The sequence below is a fragment of the Dunckerocampus dactyliophorus genome, chromosome 7 (genome assembly GCF_027744805.1).
Source record: "Dunckerocampus dactyliophorus isolate RoL2022-P2 chromosome 7, RoL_Ddac_1.1, whole genome shotgun sequence".
Lineage (NCBI taxonomy): Eukaryota > Metazoa > Chordata > Actinopteri > Syngnathiformes > Syngnathidae > Dunckerocampus > Dunckerocampus dactyliophorus.
Window position 1 is genome coordinate 927,525 of NC_072825.1, and position 23,983 is coordinate 951,507.

Here is a 23,983-nt window from a genome sequence, read left to right on the forward strand (position 1 = left end):
AATGAAACAACGCATCTCCACCCAATTTTCGCTATGTGGAGGCAAACGATGACCGGAAACGTGTCCCGTAGCTTCACACAGTTTTGCGAGACCTCGTAAAAATCCATCTTGTTCCTCGGAGGTTGCAGTGTAATTAGCGATGTGCTAGCATGGTCATTAAAATGTCAAAGTGAATGTATGTGACAAAAGCGGCCGCCGGCTCGCGTGCTACTGCTCAATATACAATACGTGCCTGCAGTGAAGGTTGAGGTCAGCATACGTGTGCCACACTCAATCTGCTGCGTGCACCGCCACCATTACCGCAACCAGGCGCTCTCCTCTGGTATGTTTACTCCACGAGACGCCGTGTGTGTTTGCCTGTGACTGGAGAGCGTCAACTCGTAAACAAAGCGTAGAGGGAGGCAAACATCCTGCAGGGTTGGACGTATCCGGCCCATTTGGGTGGAGGAAGGGCACTGTGAGAAGAGCCGGAGGCGGCGAGGAGGGAGGTCACACGTGCCATGATGAATTACAGTCTGCGTCGTTGTCATCTTGGACGCTTTTTTCATTAATGAGCCCTCTCAGGGGCGCCAACAACACTGAGAGGCAGGAGAGTTTGGCTTGGTTCTGGTCTCACTGTGTGCGTCTTCAAATGAGGCCATTAGCATAATGTATTCTTACACTCTGATTGCATCACTGGGCTGTTCCGTTACTATCAAACATGACTTTAATTCATCAAAGCTCACACCAGTGAATGCCTCCTAAACACAACTGGAAAGACCCAAGTAATTATTACACTAAAACACTACAAAGTATCTTTATTATTGTGGTTGTTGTTTGTGGAGGTGTACTGCTATGCTAATCAATATACAATAATCCCTCACCACTTCACGCTTAGAATTCAGCGGCTTCACTCTATCATGGTGTATCTTTTTAGAATAACGTCTTATTAGTAGAAAATAGGCATATTTAAGCAAAGGTTACATGGTTTTTGCCTAAGTTAAGCATTGTCAAGCATAAAAATGGCAAAATTAAGTAAAATACAAATATAAGGCATTCAGAAGACTCATGTGGTGATATGTAGTATTCTACACTGGTCACTAGGTGTCAGTAACGTTACACTGATGCAACACCGCAGGAAGTGCGATCCAGTTTAGAAAGTAAAAAAAGAAAAACAAGGAAAGCTCACAAAGCTAACATCTGAGTCTGTATTAGGTCTTATTTTCTCTTCTTATGTCTACTATATCGGGTAATAGCAGTGTAAAGGTGGCTATCGGGGTGTTATGTCATGTCTAGAGGGCTCTAACAATGTTAACAACTGCATTTAGAATATCAGGCTTTCTAAGCTGCAAGTACAAAAATATTCCATGATGGTGCGTGGCAGTTGGCACTCATTTCGCAGGACTGGAGCGGAACCGTGTTGCCCAGCAGGATTTGAGTCAGGAAACAAGTCCGGCCTTGTATTTTTACACGATAGCAAGGCTTGCTAGCTGTGAGTCACGTGAAAGCTGAGGTGTGAGCACTGAAGACTGCTAAAACACGTGAAAAGCTGCACTGCCGTGGACGCTAAGCTAAAGGCCAACATTTCCTCTGTGGAGTGACTGGCTGTGTATGTGTGTGTGTGTGTGTGTGTGTGTGTGCGTGCATGTTCAGGCTAAGTGCTTGCCCAGATAGTGAAGTGACGCCCATGCATACAACACCCGCAGCACAGTAGAGGACACGGTTGCTAATGGGCGACACATGAATAGATGTTTTGTTGGAATCAATAGATTATGGAAGAAGAGATGGAGGCCATCCAAAACTTTTTTAGTCCTTTCTCCCAGCTAGCAATGCAAGCTACCCATGACGCAGCCAAAGAAACACAATCTGAGGCAAAAGCACGTTCATTCAGTTGATTTTGAAGGATTTGATGCACGCTGCGTTGTTGAATACGTTCCAGCCTGCATCCGACACCTTCTGCCTTGATGAGTTGCTCACGCTTGTTAAGATTGAAATGGATTCCGATTCCAGACGGATGCACGTCATCCTTCTGAGTTTTACAATGAAAAACTATTTTATCTTAACGGGGATAGTTGGGATTGTTTGACCTGAAGTCGTATGACGTCCCTACCGGCAGTGTAGCGCATCAACAGAGACTTGGTCCCGTGAGCAGAGTTCCGGACGCTGTTTGGTGTTTAAGAAAGTAGTTTCGGCTACTTGGTGGGGTCAGAGCAGGAAAGAGTTTTGCAATATCCGCTCGAGAGAGTACTATATTTGCATCACTATTTCCACATGTATTGTATGTACTTTATCCCACAGCGGGGAAATTTACTTGTTACAGCAGCAAGCAAGCAAGATAGGCAAGTAAAGAGTACATAGTGACTACAACATGGTTCAGGTGGTGCAGGTGTTGTAGAGCCTGACAGCGGTCTATCACGGACGTTGCTATGAGGAAACTGGTGTCTTGCATATTGGCTGCACTGTAATGTGTGAACCAAAGCGGCCAGGACTAAACAGCTTTGTGTGTGTAGGTCACACTTCAGCGAGGAGGATTACGCTCCTACACGCCCAGGAGAGAGGAAGAAACATGCTTTGAAAGGTCCTGCTGTTCCACCACCCCAGGTAAGAAGTACCTATACTCGCTAATTAGCTAGCGCCTATTAGCAGGTATTACACTGGGAACAGGCTAATAGTAACGTTGTGTGCAGCCAATCGCCAAATGTCGTATTACCAGTGAAGCCGCTGCATAAAATAACATTATACGATGACTTACGACTATTATTGCTGTTATTGTCAGCACATCTTACTGTGAGGACATCATTAATGCTAGGAATGGAATATTTTGCACTCTGTTTTGGATAAGTACCGCAACATATTTGCGCTTGTTCACGGCAGAGCAATAGCACACGATGACAAAACACACCCTGTTAATCACCTCGCACACACACAGTTTCATTCTGAGCCACCTTGCTGTTTCCTAGCTGAGACGCTCAGCCACCTAGCCAGGACAGGTTGAAACCAGATCCTAACCAATACACCAATAAACAGCTAATGGGAAGTTTCCTGAACACTAAGTCCGCCTCCGCAGAAGGCGTATGAGGAAAGGAACTCTATTTTACTTTAGAGATTGCTCTGACCTCGCTAGACTTTGCCTGGGTGGCTGACCGCTCTCTCCAACGCTGGCATTCCAATCGCTCATAGTCACTCCAAACAGAATGAATTGTTACACTGACTTTTTGACTAGGATAGTTATTTCACAGTTGGAAGAATGAAAGAACCCGGGTGGCCCCTGCCCCGGTTAGCGGGCCAGACTGAACATTTGGTTGCGTGTGGAGTTATCGTTTAGATATATTATATAATATATAGAAGTTATGCGCTGTAAACCCTCTCACATCTTTGCTGCCCACTTGAGCTGACCTGAGCTCGACATAAGTTGCCTGGCACAGCTGCCCCAATACTGCAGTCTGTCCAGTCGTTGTGTCCCGTGTTCATATTGCCTTCCGATCAAATGGGGAGCTTTAAACTTTAGTTCCTGTTGGTTTTGGCAGGCAATGCCACCACTATGCCAAACCTCAGCTGATCAAAGCTAAAGGTTCCTAGCAGCCATAAAAACACATATTCCAAACACACAGCAGACGTGAGTATTTACTGATGCCGCTACACGGTCATCCTCGCCCTGGCCGGGCCATCTGCTGGCCTGCCTTTAATCCGAGGCCTTGTCACTGATGATTAGCCTGCCGCTCCATCACGGTCTCCCTGCCTGGAACGTTAGATACTTCTGCCTTATTACGTCGATACGTGGTGCTGATGCTTTGCTTTTCATCCCTACAAATCCTCCAACACCTTGTCAGCCAGTGTGTGAACATCCTCTCACTGAGCTACGACATAACCATCTAACAGCCTTAAATGAGGCGCATGATGTCAGCGTTATCATCCAATCTATAAGTGCAAGATTCACGACCAACTAGCTGCTTGCTGTGGCCGCCTTTCACTGCTCCTCTGGGTGTCGTAAAGACTCGTGCGAGCGCTCTGGTGGTGAAAAGTGCTACTCGAGAAATGTGCTTCCGTCAAATCTTGCTGTTTGCTTGGCATTTTGAGTCCGTGCAACAAGCCATGCTAATACCACCAGAATGAAGGCTATGTAATCACCTTAATAAACCACAATTAAGATTTAAATGCAAATGTTTCAGGTCCCAAGAGGCCGAGTCATGCCAACTTCAGCAATTATTTAGATCTTCATCTTGTAGCCTAAGTGCTAATTAGCCACCATGAGCATGCTAACTGTCTTCAAGTCGTCGCCATAGCTTTGTTTGCTTAGTCCAGCTAATTATTACTAGTAAGTGCCTTTACTTGTGTGTTCCACCAGCTTAAAGAAAAAGCTAAGCGGTCTGTCTTATTCCACAGAGCCCAGCCATCAATTGCGGCATTGGCAAACACTGTCACTATCAATTAGCCAAAGCAAATGTGCTGTCACTTTCACTTTGAGGGCTCCAGGAGTCTCTGGGTCATTTTTTTAATGAGCCAACAAAGAACGCCTCGCGCCTCGACACCTCGAACAGGCTGCTACCGCCGGCGGCTGAAGCTGAACTTTGACCGTTTCCCAGATAAACACTCCATCACTTTGTCGGTTCATCCTATTAAACGTGTGCGTGAAATGTGACGATAAGCAGTGCAATCACTGCCATGGCCTCGCAAAAGAGAAAATGTGCACCGCATGGCCGTATGGTCTTTGACATTGATAGATCGGAATCCACTCGTCATTGACCGCACCATGGAAGTCCTTCAAGGTCAGCAATGGTGCTTAGACAGAGAACCCAAAAGCTACAGCTGGGATGTCGTTCTAAAGGACCTAGACCCAATGAGCATTTACTAAAACAACATTTACTAAAACAAGACATACGGTTGCCCCTCGTTTATCACAGTTACTTGGTTCCAGGCTGCGATAAGTGAATTTCCACGAACTAGGATTCAGTATTTTAATAAATGGAATAGTTTCATAGTTAGTGCATTGAAAACCTGTTTATGACCTTCTAAAAATGTTCTTTTTTTACATTATTGGAGCCCTGCAGACACCCCTGTAGTCACCTTTGTACTTGTTTTACCTAATACCGTCAACATGAAAAGCAATAAGACATAACTCACGTTAGCATTGAGAAAGTTCATTGTTGTTTTAGAATCGGGAAAACGAAGTGGGTCAATCGCATGGCATCGACGTGGGTCTACCATCTATCCCCACTATGACTATCTTTGTTTACGCCACATTTATATATTCTAACTTTAAGAAAGGGTTTGAGACTGAGTGGGGAAGAAGGTCAAAGTAAGAAGCCAAATTGGTACCACTTCCACATGGAATGGGAGAACTTCTTTTCTGCTATGTAACATTGGACTCTGCATGCATGGCTGCAAGTTAAGGTAATGTCATGTAAGTGGAGCCTGCCTCTCTTTGTCTGTGTCGTGTTCTGGGGGGTTGTGAAGAAGCGAGTCTTGATGGTCTTTGATGTCTTATTATGCCTGCGTGTAAACAGAGTGCATGAGCTGCACATCAGCAACAGGCGAGTACTCAGCACAATACAGCACACGGCACACACACGACTCAACTTTGTAAAATACACAAACAAAATGCCCAGCTGGTGCAACAATGGCATCATACCTGCATGAAAACATGGATTTCCTGGTTCTCCTGGAAGTCAAAGGAGACATGAAATAAAATGCACATGCACAGTCCGTGCTAGCAAAGCTAGCTTCCACTTCAGCAGCAGACCGTTGTTTTAAAGTGCACAAAACAATAAACACAATGCGGAAACCCTCGCCAGACATCCACGATGCAACGCAGCACATCTTACGCAACTTACGGGTTGAGAGCACATTTCACGTCTTACCTCGTCCACATGTTTATGTGGACGAGAGGCGTAACCACGTCACCACGCTCCAGCACACACTAAGATAGCGTGAGGGAGCGATGTTTGAACCGAAATGTAGAGGGACGACTGTAATGACATAATTGTCAAATTTGCATAGTTGGACTTTCTTCTGTTGTTTCTTTTTGTGGCGTCAGACAAAAGAGTGCTTATGGATCAGGGAGGGGCCCACAGCAGCACCCGCTGATCGTTGGGAAGAGCGATACGTGCTTTCATGTCGGAGTCACCAAATAACGGTTCAATAGGTTTGTCGCGAGTCACTGTTTGAAAAGGGGTATGTAGAGGGGTCTGATTACTCACTAAATACTGCAACAAAGTCCCTATTTGGCAACACTAATACCTCCTGCTTCGTCTTCGTGTTCTCTAGAAGACCAGGTTATAACGTGTTTAGAACGCCACAAATAAAAGCATGTATGGGAAGCACTGATTTCTAAATCCAATGCTACCATGACGTATTCGTTCGTTCAGACTACACTCCAAATTAAATTCTAAAGTGAGGGCTTGAATTGGGTTTGGCTTAATTCATTTGTCAGGTTTGTGTGATCATTTGTGCGAGCACTTATCATGATCCAATCATTCAAACCTTGGCGGGCATCAAACAAGATCCAACTTTTCAAGTGGTCCTGGCCAGTTCAGCAGGAACGTGAATGAAGACACGGACCAGCGTTAAGTAGAATATGTTAAACTATATGTAGAATACCAATCATTCAGAGCATTTTTACCAGACAACCTTTGGTGTGATGTTAAAGATGCCAGCGTGAATGGCAAATGAAGTCACTGGTTTGATCCGTCCAACCTGACTGGTTCATTTGACAGTCGGCTCATCTATCCACTCGCCTTCGAGCCAACCTCTTTAAATGGTCTCGGATCGGTAGATTGGGTTCACAACCGGGTTGTTGTTCACGCCCGATCGCATGGAGCACACCGAGGGTGAACACAAACGAATGAATTCAAGCAACTGGACTGTTCAGGTGGTCATAGGGCCTGTCCACACGGCAGCGTTTCAGGTCCAAACGGTAAAGCATTTTATTTACGTTTCAGCCTTTCATCCACATGGCGACGTCATTCTGGGTGCCCTGAAATGATGGTTTTTGAAAACGGCTTCCAAAGTGGGCCAATCTGACAATGCCAGCTTGTCGTTGCTGTGCGGACAAGCAAAGCGCTACCTTCTGGAAACGATGGCGTCGCCGCCCCGTGACCTGGATGTGAGCGGTTGTATAGCGCTGCCGAAAAGCCAACATAATAACTGAATATTTCAACCGGCACGACTCCCAGTCGACATTCTCCTGATACTTTTTTGTCTTATACTCCAAAATGACTCGCAGAAGTATTTCCACTTCTTCATCAGTCTGGGCAAGCCGGACTAGTGGAAGATGAAGAACTTTATGTGCATGCGTTCTTTCTTCTGTGTCACATGGTGTCTGTAGTGTGCCTTATGTATGATATCATTTTCACCCAGTGATCCGTCCCCGTCTCAATGTGACTATTGACTGACCTGACACTGTGTGGACGCAATTTTTTTTTTTTAACCAGCCGGGGAAAAAAAGGAGGGTTCCCATGTGGACATCGCCTTAGACAACATTTTGCCTCTCTTCTGACCAGGCTTCATTAGACTACAGCTGTCCTATCTAGTCTTTGAGCATGAACTAATGAAGCCTGCTCGGATGAGAGGCGAAACGTCATCTCAGACAACGTGCTGTGAATATCCTCTTTCATCCAGGACACTGTATTCTCAGGGCGTCGAATCGCTCGCAACTGGACTGTTCAGGTTGTCTTAGAAGATGTTTCGCCACTCATCTGAGCAGGCTTCATCAGTTCATGCTCAAAGACTAGGTGGGACACACACCAGTCAGATGAGATAGGACAGCTCTAGTCTGAGGACGAGAGGACGACTAGAGGACTAGAGGACTCTAAAGGAGGAGGCATGTCCACACAGGAATAGTTGGCTCTTTGGTGGTGTCAGCCAAACCATTCCAGTCCAAATGCCTTCTAAGACAACCTGAACAGTCCAGTTACGATCGATTCACCGGCCTGAAAAAATGCCAAAACTCAGTGGCTTTGTGGAGCCGTAAATGCTTAATCGCGAATGTGCGGGGCTCTACTGTATATGTGGTCTCTCCAGGTTTCAACAAGTCAAATTTAAGACTTTTTAAAGACCATAATGATACAATACAATTTAAGACCCATTTCACATCCATACTAGAAAAAGAGTACAAAAGACATGAAGGAAAATGGGAGGCCCGTGACACGCACACAGTACACTAGCTGGTTGTGCTTGATAAATTCTGCACAGGTACTTTATTTCCGTTTTGTAGCTATGTTATCCTCAGAAATGCGATGATTTAAACGCAAGACTGAAGTTGATGCATTTGTTTGAGCGGTGGACCGTCTTCTAAGACAACCTGAACAGTCCAGTTGCGACCGATTCAACGCCCTGAGAATAAAATGATGTCGATGAATGGGAATATTCACAGACAGAATTGGAATTTGAGGAAAACATGGTGCTAGTGGAAGGTGCTACTGTGAAAGCACCCTAAGTAAGCCAGGACCAAACGTGAGATAAGAAATACACCACATATCATTTTCTGCTTTGGTCCAGATTCCAACCAAAGTGTGAACTCAAACTGCAGTTGCTGATTTGTTGTATGTTGCAATCTACGTAAGAAATACTAACATCAAGCTGGTTCATAAAGCGGGTCTAATCCAAGCAGGTCTCAACAGAACTACCAAGTCGGGGTTCCAAATGGATGGTGCCTTTGCTGATGGTGCTTGGGCGAAACACTGACAGTATATTTTAATTGTTCAAGCTTGAGCAATGCCATGGCCGCCCACACCACTATAATAATAACAATGTCACCGACACACTCAGGACCAAGACAATGACAGCATTCCAACCATGCCATGTTTCATCATAGAAAGAAGCCACATTGCTTATGTAAGAGTCAATACTCTAATGTTTTGTAATAGCTTTAATCGTGCTTGGCTACATGACATCACTGTGATTACATGTCCTCTAATGATCTCACGATGGCCTAAGAAGACTTTGCCGACCATTCTGGCGTAGAACAATGTGCAGCAGAGCAAACAGCGATTGATGGACAGGAGAGATGAAGGATTAAGGACAATGCTGATGGATGGTTGGATGTTTACTCCTGAGCCTCCATCGCTTTATTGGAAAATCATCCGAGGAGGCGGCCAACACTCTCCCCAGCTAAATGTCACTGCTTCCTTCGGCGATGCGTCCTTTTAGCTCTCCGCCCACCCCGCCTGCCCGGCCGCCTCTCCCGGGAGCCACGGCCATACCTGAATGCCACTCTAAGACCACTAAAGTGCTTGCTTCCCTGCAACAGGCCCGCTAGATTTGTTTGTCTTTCAACTTCTGGCTGACTGCACGTGGACTTTGTGAGGAGATACACCACAGGCGTGTGACCTTTGCAAAAAACCAAAAGGCATACCCTCTTCTTGACGACAGTAGGAGTTAGAACAGGAAACAAGGGAGCAGATGTTTCCGCATTCAGCCTGCAGTGTTACTGGGAGAATCCAAGAGGGGAAACACCGACTCTCTGCACAAACGACCCACAAAGAGCCCATGGGCATGCAAATAAACCTTTTGTTCTGCTCTGTATTCCTGCAGATTGTAGGTTTTATACTCAATTCTCTGTATGGATGAACACAAACAATGGTGCTTAGCACACTAAGCACAATTTATTGGCTTTTTAAACATTCTTAATGCATGATTCATCAATCCGGGTTGGGACTAGACCCATACCGGAGTGAGGTTCAGGTATGTGTCTAATGCAGGGAGGGGTGTCCCAAGTACGGCACGCCTGCCATTTTTGGCCCGCAGCTCATTTCTTATTCATTATTAATGAATGAACGTATGAACGTATAGTAGGGCTGTCAAAAATAACGTGAGTTAAACAATGATGTTAATATTTGCAGAGTAGTCAACATATGCGCATCATGCTAAGTGTAGCATCCCCACAGATGTTCATTAAGTCTGTCGCTCTTTTAACTTGATACCTACCATCACACATTCACAGCAGTGCAGTTCCAGCACAATATATATTTCCAACTCACAAACACGTCTCTCCGCTCATCCTCGGAATAACACATCCTCACTCTTGTGAGTTGCATTCACAGACACCACTGGAATTCAGTTAGCAACAATTACTAAGTTTATTCACCCAAGATGGCTAAAATGGCCCAGTTTAATCGCCAGGGTTCCTACGTGTTTGACATTTCAAATTTCCATACGTTTCCAGGCCCGGTAAATAGATGTGTATAATGGAAGTCAATGACGGAATGAATGGTTTGTGTTCATTATCCTGAATATGTATGCCATTGTGTCACATATCATTTTGAGGTGATTATTGCTAGGTAATGTAGCTCATACAAAGAAGTAACAAACCCAGAGACATTGTTGGACTAATGATAGGAAGTGGTGACCAGACGGCATATAAAGTAACTCACAGCCACTGCCACCCCAAGATGGAGATGTCAAAAGACTTAACACAATGTTTGCATTTAGCTTTTTGTGTCCATTTGGGATGTTTAGCTAATCACTCTTGATATTTGGGCTTGTCAAGACAGTCGTCAGAAAATTAGGAGTTGTGTCCAAGATGAGGACAGAATGTGCGAGGACATCACCTGTCTGTTGAAGCAGCAGTCGAACTTGGCCACATCTGGGCGGGCCTTCAAATGGTTTAGAAGAGGATGAGTGCAGACAGCTGGCCATTCCAACTTGTCAATCTTGCCAAATATTTTCCAGGATGCGTCGCCTACTGTGTGCTCTCACACAAACATCTTAGCTGCCCAAGCAAGTGCCTTTAGAAGTACAGATGCCCCCCCCCAAGGTAAATGAAAGTGAGGTAGTTGACGAGTAGAAATACGTGGGTGTCTTGATTGATGACTCTGATCCTGCTCAGTGTCTTCACATGGTTGACGCCGCCTGTCACGCCTCGCTCTGCTTAATTGCTAATTGTAAGCCACGGACACGCCGCCTTGAGTTCTCCCTCGGCTTGGATGGTCTGCTATGACCATCGTCGCAGGCTCAGTCACTGGTACTTTTATATACAAAGCAATACTTGGTCCATCGCCTTCCGACATGTGTGCTTTCATCGTAACAAGACGTGATTATTACCTTATCACCTTTGGCGTGCAATATGCTGCAAAACAATCGGAAACTCATTTCATTGTGTGCTTTTAAACCTAAACTAAGAGGACTTGAAGTTGACTCTAGGACATGTACTTGTAGTATTTTATTATTTTTATTCATATTTAGTGTCTCATGTTGGTGTTTCTACAAGTGTAACTTTGTTTTGCTAGAGTGGTAACAGTCTTGGAAGCATAAACATTTTTCTATACGTGAGTTTCCATTGTCCATACTTGCATAGGAACCCTGAATTGTGTAGGATCCGAGTGTGGTATCGCTTACTTTTACGTTGGAAAATGACACTACTGTTGTGAACACCAGTAGCTCCAGCCTATGGGGATGTACTGCAGAGAGCCAGAACTGTGAACGGTGAATAAAGATATAGTATATTAAATATATATAATCATGTCCTGTCATTTACCATTCTGTTAATAAAATACACTCAACATGGGTATGTCTCAGATATCGCTGCAAATGGTGATTAACTGTGATTAATCAGATTATTTTTTCTATTGTAATCATTCGGCAGGCCTAATACTTAGATTTGACACTCATTTCCTTTGTGACCTATAACACAAAGCTAAGATGTGGATGTATTTGTTGAGATCTATTGACACGCATTGGATAGCTTTTAGCATATTTAGTGTGCAAAATGTATCAGAAGGACCCCCCCAGCCCCCATTCCCATTTCTGTGTACAGCATGCGTCCCTCAGAGGAAAAAGTCTGCTCACCCTGGTCTACTGCATGAATGCATTATGCAATACGTGTTCCCATGTAAAGTCCATCAGGTGACATCCAAATGTCGTATAAATCCATGCCTGATCTGCTTACTCATCCCCAAAGTGCACAGCGCGGCTGCATGACCTGTCAAAAATATGTCCTCAGCTATCAGAATATGGTGGAAATAAGGCGGAGGTGGAAATCCTCTTATCTCACTCTAAATAAAGTTTTTTGGATGAAGTGTAATCTCTAAGCCCCCACCTCCCCGCCGTCCCTGCTATATCAGTAATAGCCAGGTTTAGCGTAAGCTGCACCATTTAGATAGAACAAAACTCTGGTGTCTCTTTGGCAGCTCGCATGCCTGGACGGATCGACCGTTTAGCAAATGCGGCAGTCGGGTGTGGGGCGGAGACGCCACCAAACAGATCAATCTGCCTTAGACGTGACGTGTCACGATGGAAATAGTTTCAAAATAAAGTGCAATGTCAGGGCGCTGCCTCGGCTGCGGTGGCGCGGAAACGGAGACGTCTACGACGACGGCGCTATCACATTTATTTCCATTGAGGTAAATAAGGCTTCGTTCCACTTTAAGGCCACATGACTGCCGCTGCTCCTGTTCATGCACGGGCTGATACAACGTAGCATTCCAATGTGGCTACATTGGAATCAATACCAGGAAAAGTTGACTTCAGGTCTTGCTCGCCCATACCGACATCATTTATATAGAAAGGATAGAAAGAACTGGGCCGGTCTAAAAAGTGTTTGACCGTTCAAGCTTCTTAAAAAAACCCCAAGTGTTAACACACCTGCCCATTCCAGAGCATGATGGATACTGTATGCTGACACTTAATGCTTCATTGCACTTTCACAGAAATAGATTTTTTTATATTTTTCTCTGACTATTTTTACTTTATTCTTGTAAAATTACTGATGATTATTACTTTTTTGGTTACTTTTTGTTTTCTTGGTAAATTATATTTTTAGAAAGTGTGGCGGGCCAATAAACAAACAGCCGCGGGCAGCAAATGGACCCTGGGCCGCATTTTGGACATCCCTGTGACAGCAATTATACTGTAAAAATGGAAAAAAAAGTACGCAAATGTTGGCTAGTGGAATGTCAAAATGGCGCCCGCCGCAGCAACGCAGCACATTAGCCTCCGGTTTCATTCCAGCTAATGAATGAAAATCAAAACACAGGAGTAAAGAATGTGAATACAAGCCAGTGGCGCATTGCAAGCTAAAAATCCCAAGGAGATTGTCTTCATTCGTATGCGTGGCCTAAATTTGTTGCAAAGGAATGTGAGCTAATTACCTAACAGTCTCGTGAATGACCTCCGGTGCTACGCTAACGAGGGTCACGGTGAGTCACGGCGTATTCGTGCCAAAACTCGAATGGATATTCCCAACGGGGATGGAACTGCATTTGTCTCTTTGGGCGGGAAATGGTTGAATTCCTGCGGTGTTGTCGTAAAAGATGTACATAGTGCACGCGTGCGCGTATCATAGCTCGTGGCTATGTCAGACGGATGCCTTGAGATGACAGCTTCTATTTCAAAGCTGAGTGGGGTTAGCTGAGGTGAACAAACTGCTTCATAGACTGAAGTCTTGATGGAAATGATGCTAGGAGATAAAAGAACTGCATGCTAGATTAGTCAGAGAGCAGTCATTTTATTTTCATGAGCCTAAAGTGGACTTTTCAGCCTCTCCTGTTAGTTCAGTGACTTCTGTCATATTAATGACCTTGAACTTACGAACCGGTTTACGCCTGCTCTCCCTCAATTTCCTAGACGTCACTCCTGAGTGGCGCCGCCACCATCGCCGGAATAGCGGGTGACTGCGGAGGCGCCGCTATTGACCCCGAGTGAAGACGACATCCTTCATCGGCGCTGCTGCAGGTGAAGGCAGGCGTGTACGGGGCTAACAATGGCCTGTCAACGCGACTTGGCCCTGTCCCTTTCGTGGCAAGAGGTGCCATCAACGGGAAGAGTGGCACCCTGGGAAGACTGCGGCGGTTATAGGACCTCCATGCCACGTTTGCACAGTGTGACAGGTCATTAGAGATGTGACTTTGGCACAGGTAGAAAACTCCTCGTGCAAACACGTTGACGCACTGCAACGATTGTGGCACACAGTTGGCGATGTGCTGCTCTGCCACAAATCCAGAAGACGCTTTATTTTCGGCACCCAACGTTGTTGATGAACGCTGTACAACCCAACACGACTACTGCAAGTCTACGCGATCCAGCACACTTGACACCGGAGCATGCATTTCAGGACAGTCCTTCACAGCCGGGAGACAATTCTATGAAAAGTCAACTTGCATTTACCCTAAATTCCGGTGTATAAGCTGCTACTTTTTTATTAAACTTTGAACCCTGCGGCTTATACAGTGATGTGGCTAATTTATGGTTAAGTTCCAAGCTTGTGACATCTCATTTACTTCAAAATGACTACTGATTGTTTAAATATTGTGCCGCTCGCGAGTCAGTGAGGAAGCGATAGCTCTTTCTTTGGCAGGAGCCAATCACGAGCTATCAGTGCACTCACAACAAGCTTGTCAACCCATTGGTTGTCAGTGGGGGTTATTATAAATACCCCAAATAAGAACATAACAGTCTGACACATGGTGTCATCTTTTAAATACACTTAACTAACAACACTAAATTCAGCACGCGGCGACTTCGTACTCAAAAGGTGTATATACAAATATCGAAACATGTCCCAATGTGACTTTAAAATAAAGAAAAAGCCAACATTTTAAATGTTTCCCATAATGCATTGTGTCTGAGCAGTGCATTCATTGGGCCGCTGCAGTGACATCACCTTCCCTCCGTCACAGTTACCCTGTCTTTTGGTCCTCTGGTGGACAGAAGCAGCATTGCAGCCATTTTCTACAAGTTTGCTTTGGATGCTCTCCGCCAATGAAATGGTTTTCTCAACCGAAATGCATTACGGGAACACTTTAAAATGTTGGGGGTTTTTCACATAAAACCTGTCTTGATACATGTTCCTATGTTTCTGAGGTATAATGTTTGGAAGGTGACCTCTTGCAATTTCCAACGGGTTGACTGGCTCCTGTCAAATAAAGAGCTGCGTGGTCCTCACGGACTCGTGCGCGCCATAATATGCCACTTTATGACGTGGGCACATGTGGCTTAAATAAGAACAAATGTGCTTTTTTTCTCTAAATTTAGTGGGTGCGGCTTTTACACCGGTAATTACGGTACTTTAGAGCAGTCAGTGTACAGCTTGATCAAGATTCTTGCTGAAATTGAGTGGATTCTTCCTGGGACCGTGCATGACCTGTCTTGAGGCAAGCTGGATGGGCGCATGAGATTGCACCATCTGAATTCTGGCACCAAGGTGAAAACCCCTCGTGACCCAAAACGTTGGAAATCCACATCTTATGGCTACTTATTGGTCACATGAACAGTCACATGGACATCGTTTGTGTAGTTTTTGGATAACTGTGCCAAGTAGAGCTGCAACAGTTAACCGATGAATCGATGATTCATCAATTATCCAATTAATTGAAAACTTTGATTTAAAAATGTAAATATCTGTCACGTTTTGGCGGCGACCCCATCCTGCAGCGGCAGATACCAACAACGAGCAGTTCAGTGACCGTGCTCCAGCGTGCACCGGAGTTAAATACACAAAGAGTAAATTAGACGCAGCTGCGTGTAACTAAGAACAGGAAGACTGGAGCAAACTGAACGGAACAAAACAGGAAGCGATGACAAAATAAAGGCGTAGAACCTCAACTGAGGCATGATCATGGAAAAATAAACAAACTGTCACACAGAGCGTGACAAATATCCTCTGATTTCAGCCAGTCAAATGTGGATATTTTTTACATTTCCTTAGTCATCCATGAAAGCAGACCTAAGATATTTGTGTTTTAGGCCAAACAGGATATTCGCACACATCAGCTTTCACTTGGGAAAACAGTGATCTGCATTTTTGCGAAGAGCAGGCAGTGGCCCGCTGTTAGCGCGTATGAGCAGTGACAAAAGCAAAGCTACTCAGAGGAACATGATGGAGTTCATGGCATTAGATCAGTGATCCCCAACCCCCGGGGCACTGGGTACCGGGCCACACAGAAAGAATGATGTTTTATTTTGAAAAGCAGCCGGATTCTCTCTGTTACATCCGTCTCACTTGGCGCATGTCCATTGTGCGTGTGCTAACACAGATAGACTACTACTGTATTTTTACCATTTTTCTTTCACCTCATATTTGGTGTCAAATGCTGATACTATGTGGGAATGCATAAAGGTAAGTTTGGATGACTTATTGAGTGCTAATGTGCACATTTGTCTCAAGTGAATTCATGCTAGCACTGCCTTTTAGCACACACGTCAAACAGCCATGTAATACATAATGATGGGTCGCCATTCAGATGTTGTTCATGTCTTAGCATTCGATGACCATGCAGCCGTTTTCGGTCGCTCTGCATGTTATCTTTGGTAAGAGGCTCAAATCGGGTATGCAGTGTAACCCGTTGTGCAAGTTTTGCTTGTCTTTAAAATGAGAAAATAGAAAGACTAAAAGGAAGTGATCTGAACTTTCATTTATATTTGAGAGAAGTGCCTCCCGTGTAGTTGAAACAACAAGTTTGTATTGTTTCACAGGGATTGTTTGTTGTTTGTCAGCAAAATAAGCTTGGAACATTGAAGTTGTATGCTGTCAGAAATCGGTATTAGACAAAGGTCAGATTGGTGATCGGACAGAAAATTGTAATCGGTGCACCCCTAGTTCAGTTCAAATTGATTTGGTCCATCGAGGGCAGAGGTCGGCAACCTTTAGCATCAAAAGAGCCATTTGGATCCTTTTTCCACCAACTTAAAACCCACTAGGAGCCACAAAACGTGTTTGACGACTAAATGGTAGGTATTTATGTATACTGTATATAGTTTCCTTAAGCGTATTGTCATGCTCCTTTTCTGTCTTCTTGGCGAAGTGATGAACCACACCTTTTGCCACCTGCCAATTAGTCATGTTTCTTAAGCCTTTTACACCAATTTGGGATCAACATTCACAATAAAAGTGTTCATAAAGAACCACTCTCCATGTTGCTTTAGTTGCCATTGTTCATTAGCAAACAAGCGAGAGTGTTGAACAGCGCCATGGTTTCTCACCAAGTTGACTCACCAGAAAAAACTGCCCCCAGCACTTTGACGGAGAATTGGTGGCGCACGCTCAACTCCGACGCATAACTTTGAAAGGCTCATGACAGCGACACGTAGTGACTGCACAGAAGCATAAACCAGCTGGAGCCACAGCAGAATGACAAAGGAGCCGCGGGTTGCAGACCCCTGGTCTAGGGCCTAACTGATTATTCGATTCATCGAGACAACAAGCTTCAGATCAATCGACTAAAATCATGTGCTCAGGATAGGATAGATACTTTATTGATCTCCAATAGAAATTCACTCAGCAACAATTGTCACGTTTATTCACATTTTTCCTGTATTTCCTTCTTTGTGCTTTTATTTTGTTGCCTGCTGTCCCTTGACTGCGGTGGAGGGAGCACTTTAAAATGGGGTTCATTGGGTTTTCTGAGATCGTTGTTGTCTGTGTGTTGCATGGTCTTATTCTGCCTTACCTGCATGTACGGACCACTTTCCACCTCCCATGGTGAGGTACTGTATGTGTTAGCCTTAGCTGTACCACCTGGCGTCCTTGTTGCTGTTGTACTTTTGTGTGTCGTTTTGCTCTGTGTGAGCTTTACTAAAGACTTTATCCATCCAACCTGCCGGGTAACGCTACACGGAAACGTAACAACCATCTTAACAAACAGCAATCAAAGAGAGTTGTGCTTGGCTGAGGTAACCACAGCAACCCCTGCAGAGAGACAGGCCATCTTAACGGCTCCAGAAAACTGTGGCATGCTTTCATTGCCTTCATCATTGCAGCATTACGCTACAATCACTCTCATCATAATCCAGTTATCCCCAGCGCCACCTTCAGAGAGATCGCTAGCACAGCCTCTTGTCTCCACCCTTCATCTGAACAGAGACCTCACAACACACACACACACACACACACACACACACACACACACACACACAGCTTCCTCACCTATTTCCACAGAAGCAAATAAAAGCGAGGCATGGAGGCAGGGCCTATTCCCCACAGTTTAAGACAGCGGCTGTATTTCAGCAAGACTCATCAATATGCAAAACATCAGAGCATCGCTTGCCACAAGAATATTCCCTCCACAGCGCACAAACGTACACAAACATCGTCTCATTTTTTTGCCGTGTTCTTTTCAAACGAGCTTCAATTGGCAAGCAAAAAAAGAAAAACCTATGCAGATGTTGTGCAAACATAATCGCATTTGATTTATAGAAAAAGAAACCAACATTGGGATCCAAAGCCCTAAATTGCCCTGTGTGAATGTAATACACGGCGGGGAAAGAAAAACACTCTGGGGCTTGCAATCAATGTGCTACCTTTCATTGGGGAGGAGGCAAACAAATTCTCAGTTGCTGGATTACATTTCAAAGCACGGAGCCCCGAGCGTCCCCACTGACAAGCATGCACGGCGTGGGAGAAAGGTGGCGTAGCGTGGGAGCCAGGCGTAATCGCTGTGACCTACGGTGGGGTGGATGTAGGTTAAGTTGGTGCCTCTCCCTCCCTGCCTGCCTCCTGCCTTCCTCAAGTCCACTCCCGGGCTGCCGTTCCTGGCTTGTTAAATCCCCGCTCCTTTAATCTCCTTAGCGGGCTACATCCTCTTTAAAGATGCACAAGCGCAGGAGAGGTGGGAGGTACGTCAAACTGCAAACGGCGGAGGGCAAGGTGGGCGCAGAATGGTGCCGCGACGGCCTAGCCGGCCTTTAGTGTCACAAAGGTCGACAGCGCCACTTCGGAGTGAACACAAAAGAAGTTGAATTTACACCTTGAAGGACTCTGCAGTACTTTTACTCCGCCGTCACGCCAGCAAAGTCTGCAGCATACCGTGCAAAGACGCCCTCTGGTGGCTGTGAATAGTGCAGGGATGACATTCGACAAATTTGATTGGATACTTGGTGGTGTAATAAACACATGATGCTTCTTTGACAGCGCCGCCACTGGATGCATTCCACAAATAAACACTGTTTTAGCACAACGAGACAAATGCTGCAATATGCAACACAAAAAATGCCACCTTCATTGTTAACATTTTGTCAATGGTTAACTAAACTAACATGTTCTCCTGCTACCAACAAGTAAGGCAGGTTAGTCTTAATAAAGGCACAAATAAGACTCCAATTAAATGATGCCGGCAATGATACCATTTGGAAAGCTGCACTTTTCTATGTGGCACAAACATCCAATCCTTTCATTGCAACTTGCATATCACAATCCAAAGGCCAAACTTCTATGTAATTATTATTCCATCCATCCATTTCCTATACCGCTTCATCCTCATTAGGGTCGCGGGGGCATGCTGGAGCCTATCCCAGCTGACTTCGGGCGGTAATTATTATTCCTATTAATATATATAATTCCAGACCGTGTACATACTGAGCTGAGCTAGCAAGCTTGCTGCTGTGTGGAGCACGTCATCACTTGCACGTGGATATCATTATCGGCAGAAAAAAAAGCGATACAGATATGAACGCATATCTCATTTTTATGCCAATATGGAGGTGATATCAGGAAAGAACCACTGCTTTTCCTGCCACCATTTGGAGTTAAATCGTAGTTTAAGTCTAAATTTTGTGTGGGCTTAAAAAAAACAATGGCTAAGTTGTCCCAAATGATCCACAGACTCTGATGGTGAGGTTATGTTTTGAATGACATCAGTTAGCAGGAGAAATACACAAAAACTACATCATTTCCAAAATATGTCTTTCTAGCCTTGCATGGGGGCCAAGTGGGGCAGTGACCTTCCGCATTCAGTAAATCAGGGGAGTCCAAAATTTTTTCTACCGAGGCCCACATATTGAAAAATGCAAATAGGTGAAAAAGAGTATGATTGGCATCTTTTCTATTTTCTTTTCATAATATTACAACCTTATTCCCATAATAGTATAACTTTTTCCCCCCAAAATGACAACTTTGTTTGTTTCTCATAATATTACGACTTTTACAAATATTTTTTTTCTTTAATATTTCAACTTTATGCTGCTAAAATGACATTATTTTCCCTCATAATATTACAACGCTATTCTTTTTTTCCTAATATTTTGGCTTTATTCTTGTACAATTCTTCTTATTTAATGTTCTTGGCCGCGTCGATGACATGAAAAGGAAACTCGCTGCAAATTTGCGTGCATGTCATCGCCACCTACAGGAGGAAGCCGCAGTACACAGAGAAAACCCACAAACTCCCCAGGTGTGAGGTGTGAGCCCCCATATGAACCACGTTAACCACACACATCAATTGGATGTGATGATGAGGGGAATCACAGCCCAGGATAAAACTGTATAACCTCATGGAGGCCCTCAGCATGCATGATGGTTACTCCAATCCATCCCGCTGAGAGCCCCCACACCCTCCCTGCTTAAACACAACTACCTAACGACAAGAACCAGAACAGTCAACACCGCGTGACCTCCTGTCGGTCCCATCAAAACATGTCCCTCCCGTGCCCAGTCCCCCCCTGCTGGAGCGATGCCTCACCAGCATCACCTGAGAGGAGTGTAATCCAGTTCAAAATGGATCACAGCAAGGCGGCTCTGTGTTGCTTTTTATGGAGCCTCTTTCCGCCGTTTTGTTTCCTTGAAGTTCAATGAGCGTGTGAAGGCAAACAGATGGATGGATGAAGTGATACTAAGTTTGAAACACACATGATGGCGTTCAGCACTGTGTCGCTCTACCTGTTTCCCAGAAGTAGACAGACTTCCCGTCTTCCATCTGTGCCCGACCCCTCCAGAAAATACACCCCAGCTGCAGCAGCAAAGCCACCAGCAGGTGCCACCTGCCCCGACACGACCCCCCCAGCCCCATGGTCCACCCGCCGCTGGTTCCCCCCCCCCCAAAAAAAGTAAATCCACTCAGCTCAGGAGGTCAGCCAAGGCAATGAGGGACAAAAAAAAAAGGACACGTTTGTCCCCCCCTTGAAAAAGGAAAAGGTGAGAGAAGTGAAGCGCAGTTGCCTTCGAGGCAGGAAGGCTACAGGAGGAGTTGAAGGACGCAGAGAAGACTTGTCCGGATGGAGGATGGAGGTCAGCGAGGGGAGGAGAGCTGGCGTGGGACGCTCCAGAGTGGCTCCTCCATGGCGTCCTCCTCCGGCGCTGTTGTCTCCTCAGCTAGTGGAGCAGCGGCGGTGAGCGAGGAGGATCTGCAGTGTGGCGCCTCTCTCTCTCCCTCCCTCTCTCTCTCACCTCACTCGCTCATTCGCTGTTCCTGCTTCCTGACTTTCATGAAACATCCTCCATTCTCTCTCTCCCCTTTTCTTAGGATTATTGCACCCTGCTCTCTCCCTCTCTCTCTTCCAGGGCATGAGGATGGATGCCCCCCTTGCTGCTGGGAGGGGCGGGGCGAATGGAGACCAGCAGGGGGCTTTGAGAGGCGCTTCTCCCGAATCAGAGAGCACTTCTCCAAGCAGAGAGGGTGGTTGGTTGATGGGTGGGGAGGGGGGGCTGCATGAAAGCAGGCGACGCCATGAAGTGATAAAACAATATTAGTGGGGGAGGGTGTGTGTGTGCGAAATGATGGAATTGGTTCTTTCAGTGCTGATTAGGAGAAGGGTTTGCAGTGATTCCAATTAGAGAATGAGTGGTGGCACATGTGTTGTGCCCCGCTTAGCTTAGCAACTTAGCATCCGCCGTTTATCCCAGGACGCCTTCCCGAAACAATCATTTTCACCTTCCAGGTTGACCTTATCATGAAGCCAAGGCACGATGCTGAAGGCTAACATGTGACGTCTTAAAAGGGTGCTGTCAGACATGATGAAGGCAAGGCATTCATTAGATAGGAGGCCTTGATTTTTACAAATGCATTTTTATCATATTTAGTATTATGATATTTCATTATTTCATCATATTTTTCCATTATGCTAGAGCTCATTTTCAAAAACAGACATTTTTAAAAATAAGTTTGCAAACACTATTGACTGTGCATTCAATGTAAAAAATAATAAAACCACAAATAGATGTTTTTGCAACAGAGATATGATCAACAATCTCCTGACTGGGTGGCCAAAATGCTAACCACTAGGCCACCGTGCACCCTCTACAACAGTACAGTATGTATTAGACTCAGATTGACTTATAAATACTATACACTATATATTCACAATGAGATATGGGATCAGTGAGACCTCATCGAACTGCACCGAGCAACAAGCTTGCTAGCCCAGTAGCGTCACCATTTGGAATCGGGACTACGCAATTTTCAACGCCTGCAAAGCGCCATTTATATAAATGTAATACCACACTACACATCGCTTGTCATGCAGGGAGCCCAGTTTAGCATTTCAGTGATTGGATTAGTCCTGTATTAGTACTGTATTAGTACTGTATTAGTACTGTATTAATACTGTATGAGTCCTGTATTAGTCCTGTATTAATACTGTATTAGTCCTGTATTAATACTGTATTAGTCCTGTATTAGTACTGTATTAGTACTGTATTAATACTGTATTAGTCCTGTATTAATACTGTATTAGTACTGTATTAGTCCTGTATTAGTACTGTATTCGTCCTGTATTAGTACTGTATTAGTACTGTATTAGTCCTGTATTAATACTGTATTAGTACTGTATTAGTCCTGTATTAGTACTGTATTCGTCCTGTATTAGTACTGTATTAGTACTGTATTAGTCCTGTATTCGTCCTGTATTAGTACTGTATTAATACTGTATTAGTACTGTATTCGTCCTGTATTAGTACTGTATTAGTACTGTATTAGTACTGTATTCGTCCTGTATTAGTACTGTATTAGTACTGTATTAGTCCTGTATTAGTACTGTATTAATACTGTATTAGTACTGTATTAATACTGTATTAGTCCTGTATTAGTACTGTATTAATACTGTATTAGTACTGTATTAGTCCTGTATTAGTCCTGTATTAATACTGTATTAGTCCTGTATTAGTACTGTATTAATACTGTATTAGTACTGTATTAGTCCTGTATTAGTCCTGTATTAATACTGTATTAGTCCTGTATTAGTACTGTATTAATACTGTATTAGTACTGTATTCGTCCTGTATTAGTCCTGTATTAATACTGTATTAGTCCTGTATTAATACTGTATTAGTACTGTATTAGTCCTGTATTAGTACTGTATTCGTCCTGTATTAGTACTGTATTAGTACTGTATTAGTCCTGTATTAGTACTGTATTAATACTGTATTAGTACTGTATTCGTCCTGTATTAGTCCTGTATTAATACTGTATTAGTCCTGTATTAATACTGTATTAGTACTGTATTCGTCCTGTATTAGTCCTGTATTAATACTGTATTAGTCCTGTATTAATACTGTATTAGTACTGTATTAGTCCTGTATTAGTACTGTATTCGTCCTGTATTAGTCCTGTATTAATACTGTATTAGTCCTGTATTAGTACTGTATTAATACTGTATTAGTACTGTATTCGTCCTGTATTAGTCCTGTATTAATACTGTATTAGTCCTGTATTAATACTGTATTAGTACTGTATTAGTCCTGTATTAGTACTGTATTCGTCCTGTATTAGTACTGTATTAGTACTGTATTAGTCCTGTATTAATACTGTATTAGTACTGTATTAGTCCTGTATTAGTACTGTATTCGTCCTGTATTAGTACTGTATTAGTACTGTATTAGTCCTGTATTCGTCCTGTATTAGTACTGTATTAATACTGTATTAGTACTGTATTCGTCCTGTATTAGTACTGTATTAGTACTGTATTAGTACTGTATTCGTCCTGTATTAGTCCTGTATTAATACTGTATTAGTCCTGTATTAGTACTGTATTAATACTGTATTAGTACTGTATTAGTCCTGTATTAGTCCTGTATTAATACTGTATTAGTCCTGTATTAGTACTGTATTAATACTGTATTAGTACTGTATTCGTCCTGTATTAGTACTGTATTCGTCCTGTATTAGTACTGTATTAGTACTGTATTAGTCCTGTATTCGTCCTGTATTAGTACTGTATTAATACTGTATTAGTACTGTATTCGTCCTGTATTAGTACTGTATTAGTACTGTATTAGTCCTGTATTCGTCCTGTATTAATACTGTATTAGTACTGTATTAGTCCTGTATTCGTCCTGTATTAGTACTGTATTAATACTGTATTA

At 44.0% G+C, this 23,983-nt stretch overlaps 1 protein-coding gene across 9 annotated transcripts in view; it reads right to left on the minus strand.

The window, feature by feature from the left end:
- The window catches only part of LOC129185407 (thrombospondin type-1 domain-containing protein 7A-like), a 160,007-nt gene extending 139,279 nt beyond the window's left edge, over window positions 1-20,728 (minus strand). For all 9 annotated transcript variants that reach the window (XM_054782456.1, XM_054782455.1, XM_054782459.1 and 6 more), the window contains exon 1: window positions 20,564-20,728. In XM_054782456.1, coding sequence (XP_054638431.1) covers window positions 20,564-20,693 — 130 coding nt within the window. In that variant the 5' untranslated portion in view covers window positions 20,694-20,728. The remainder of the gene's footprint in view (window positions 1-20,563) is intronic.
- Between the last annotated feature and the right edge of the window lie 3,255 nt (window positions 20,729-23,983).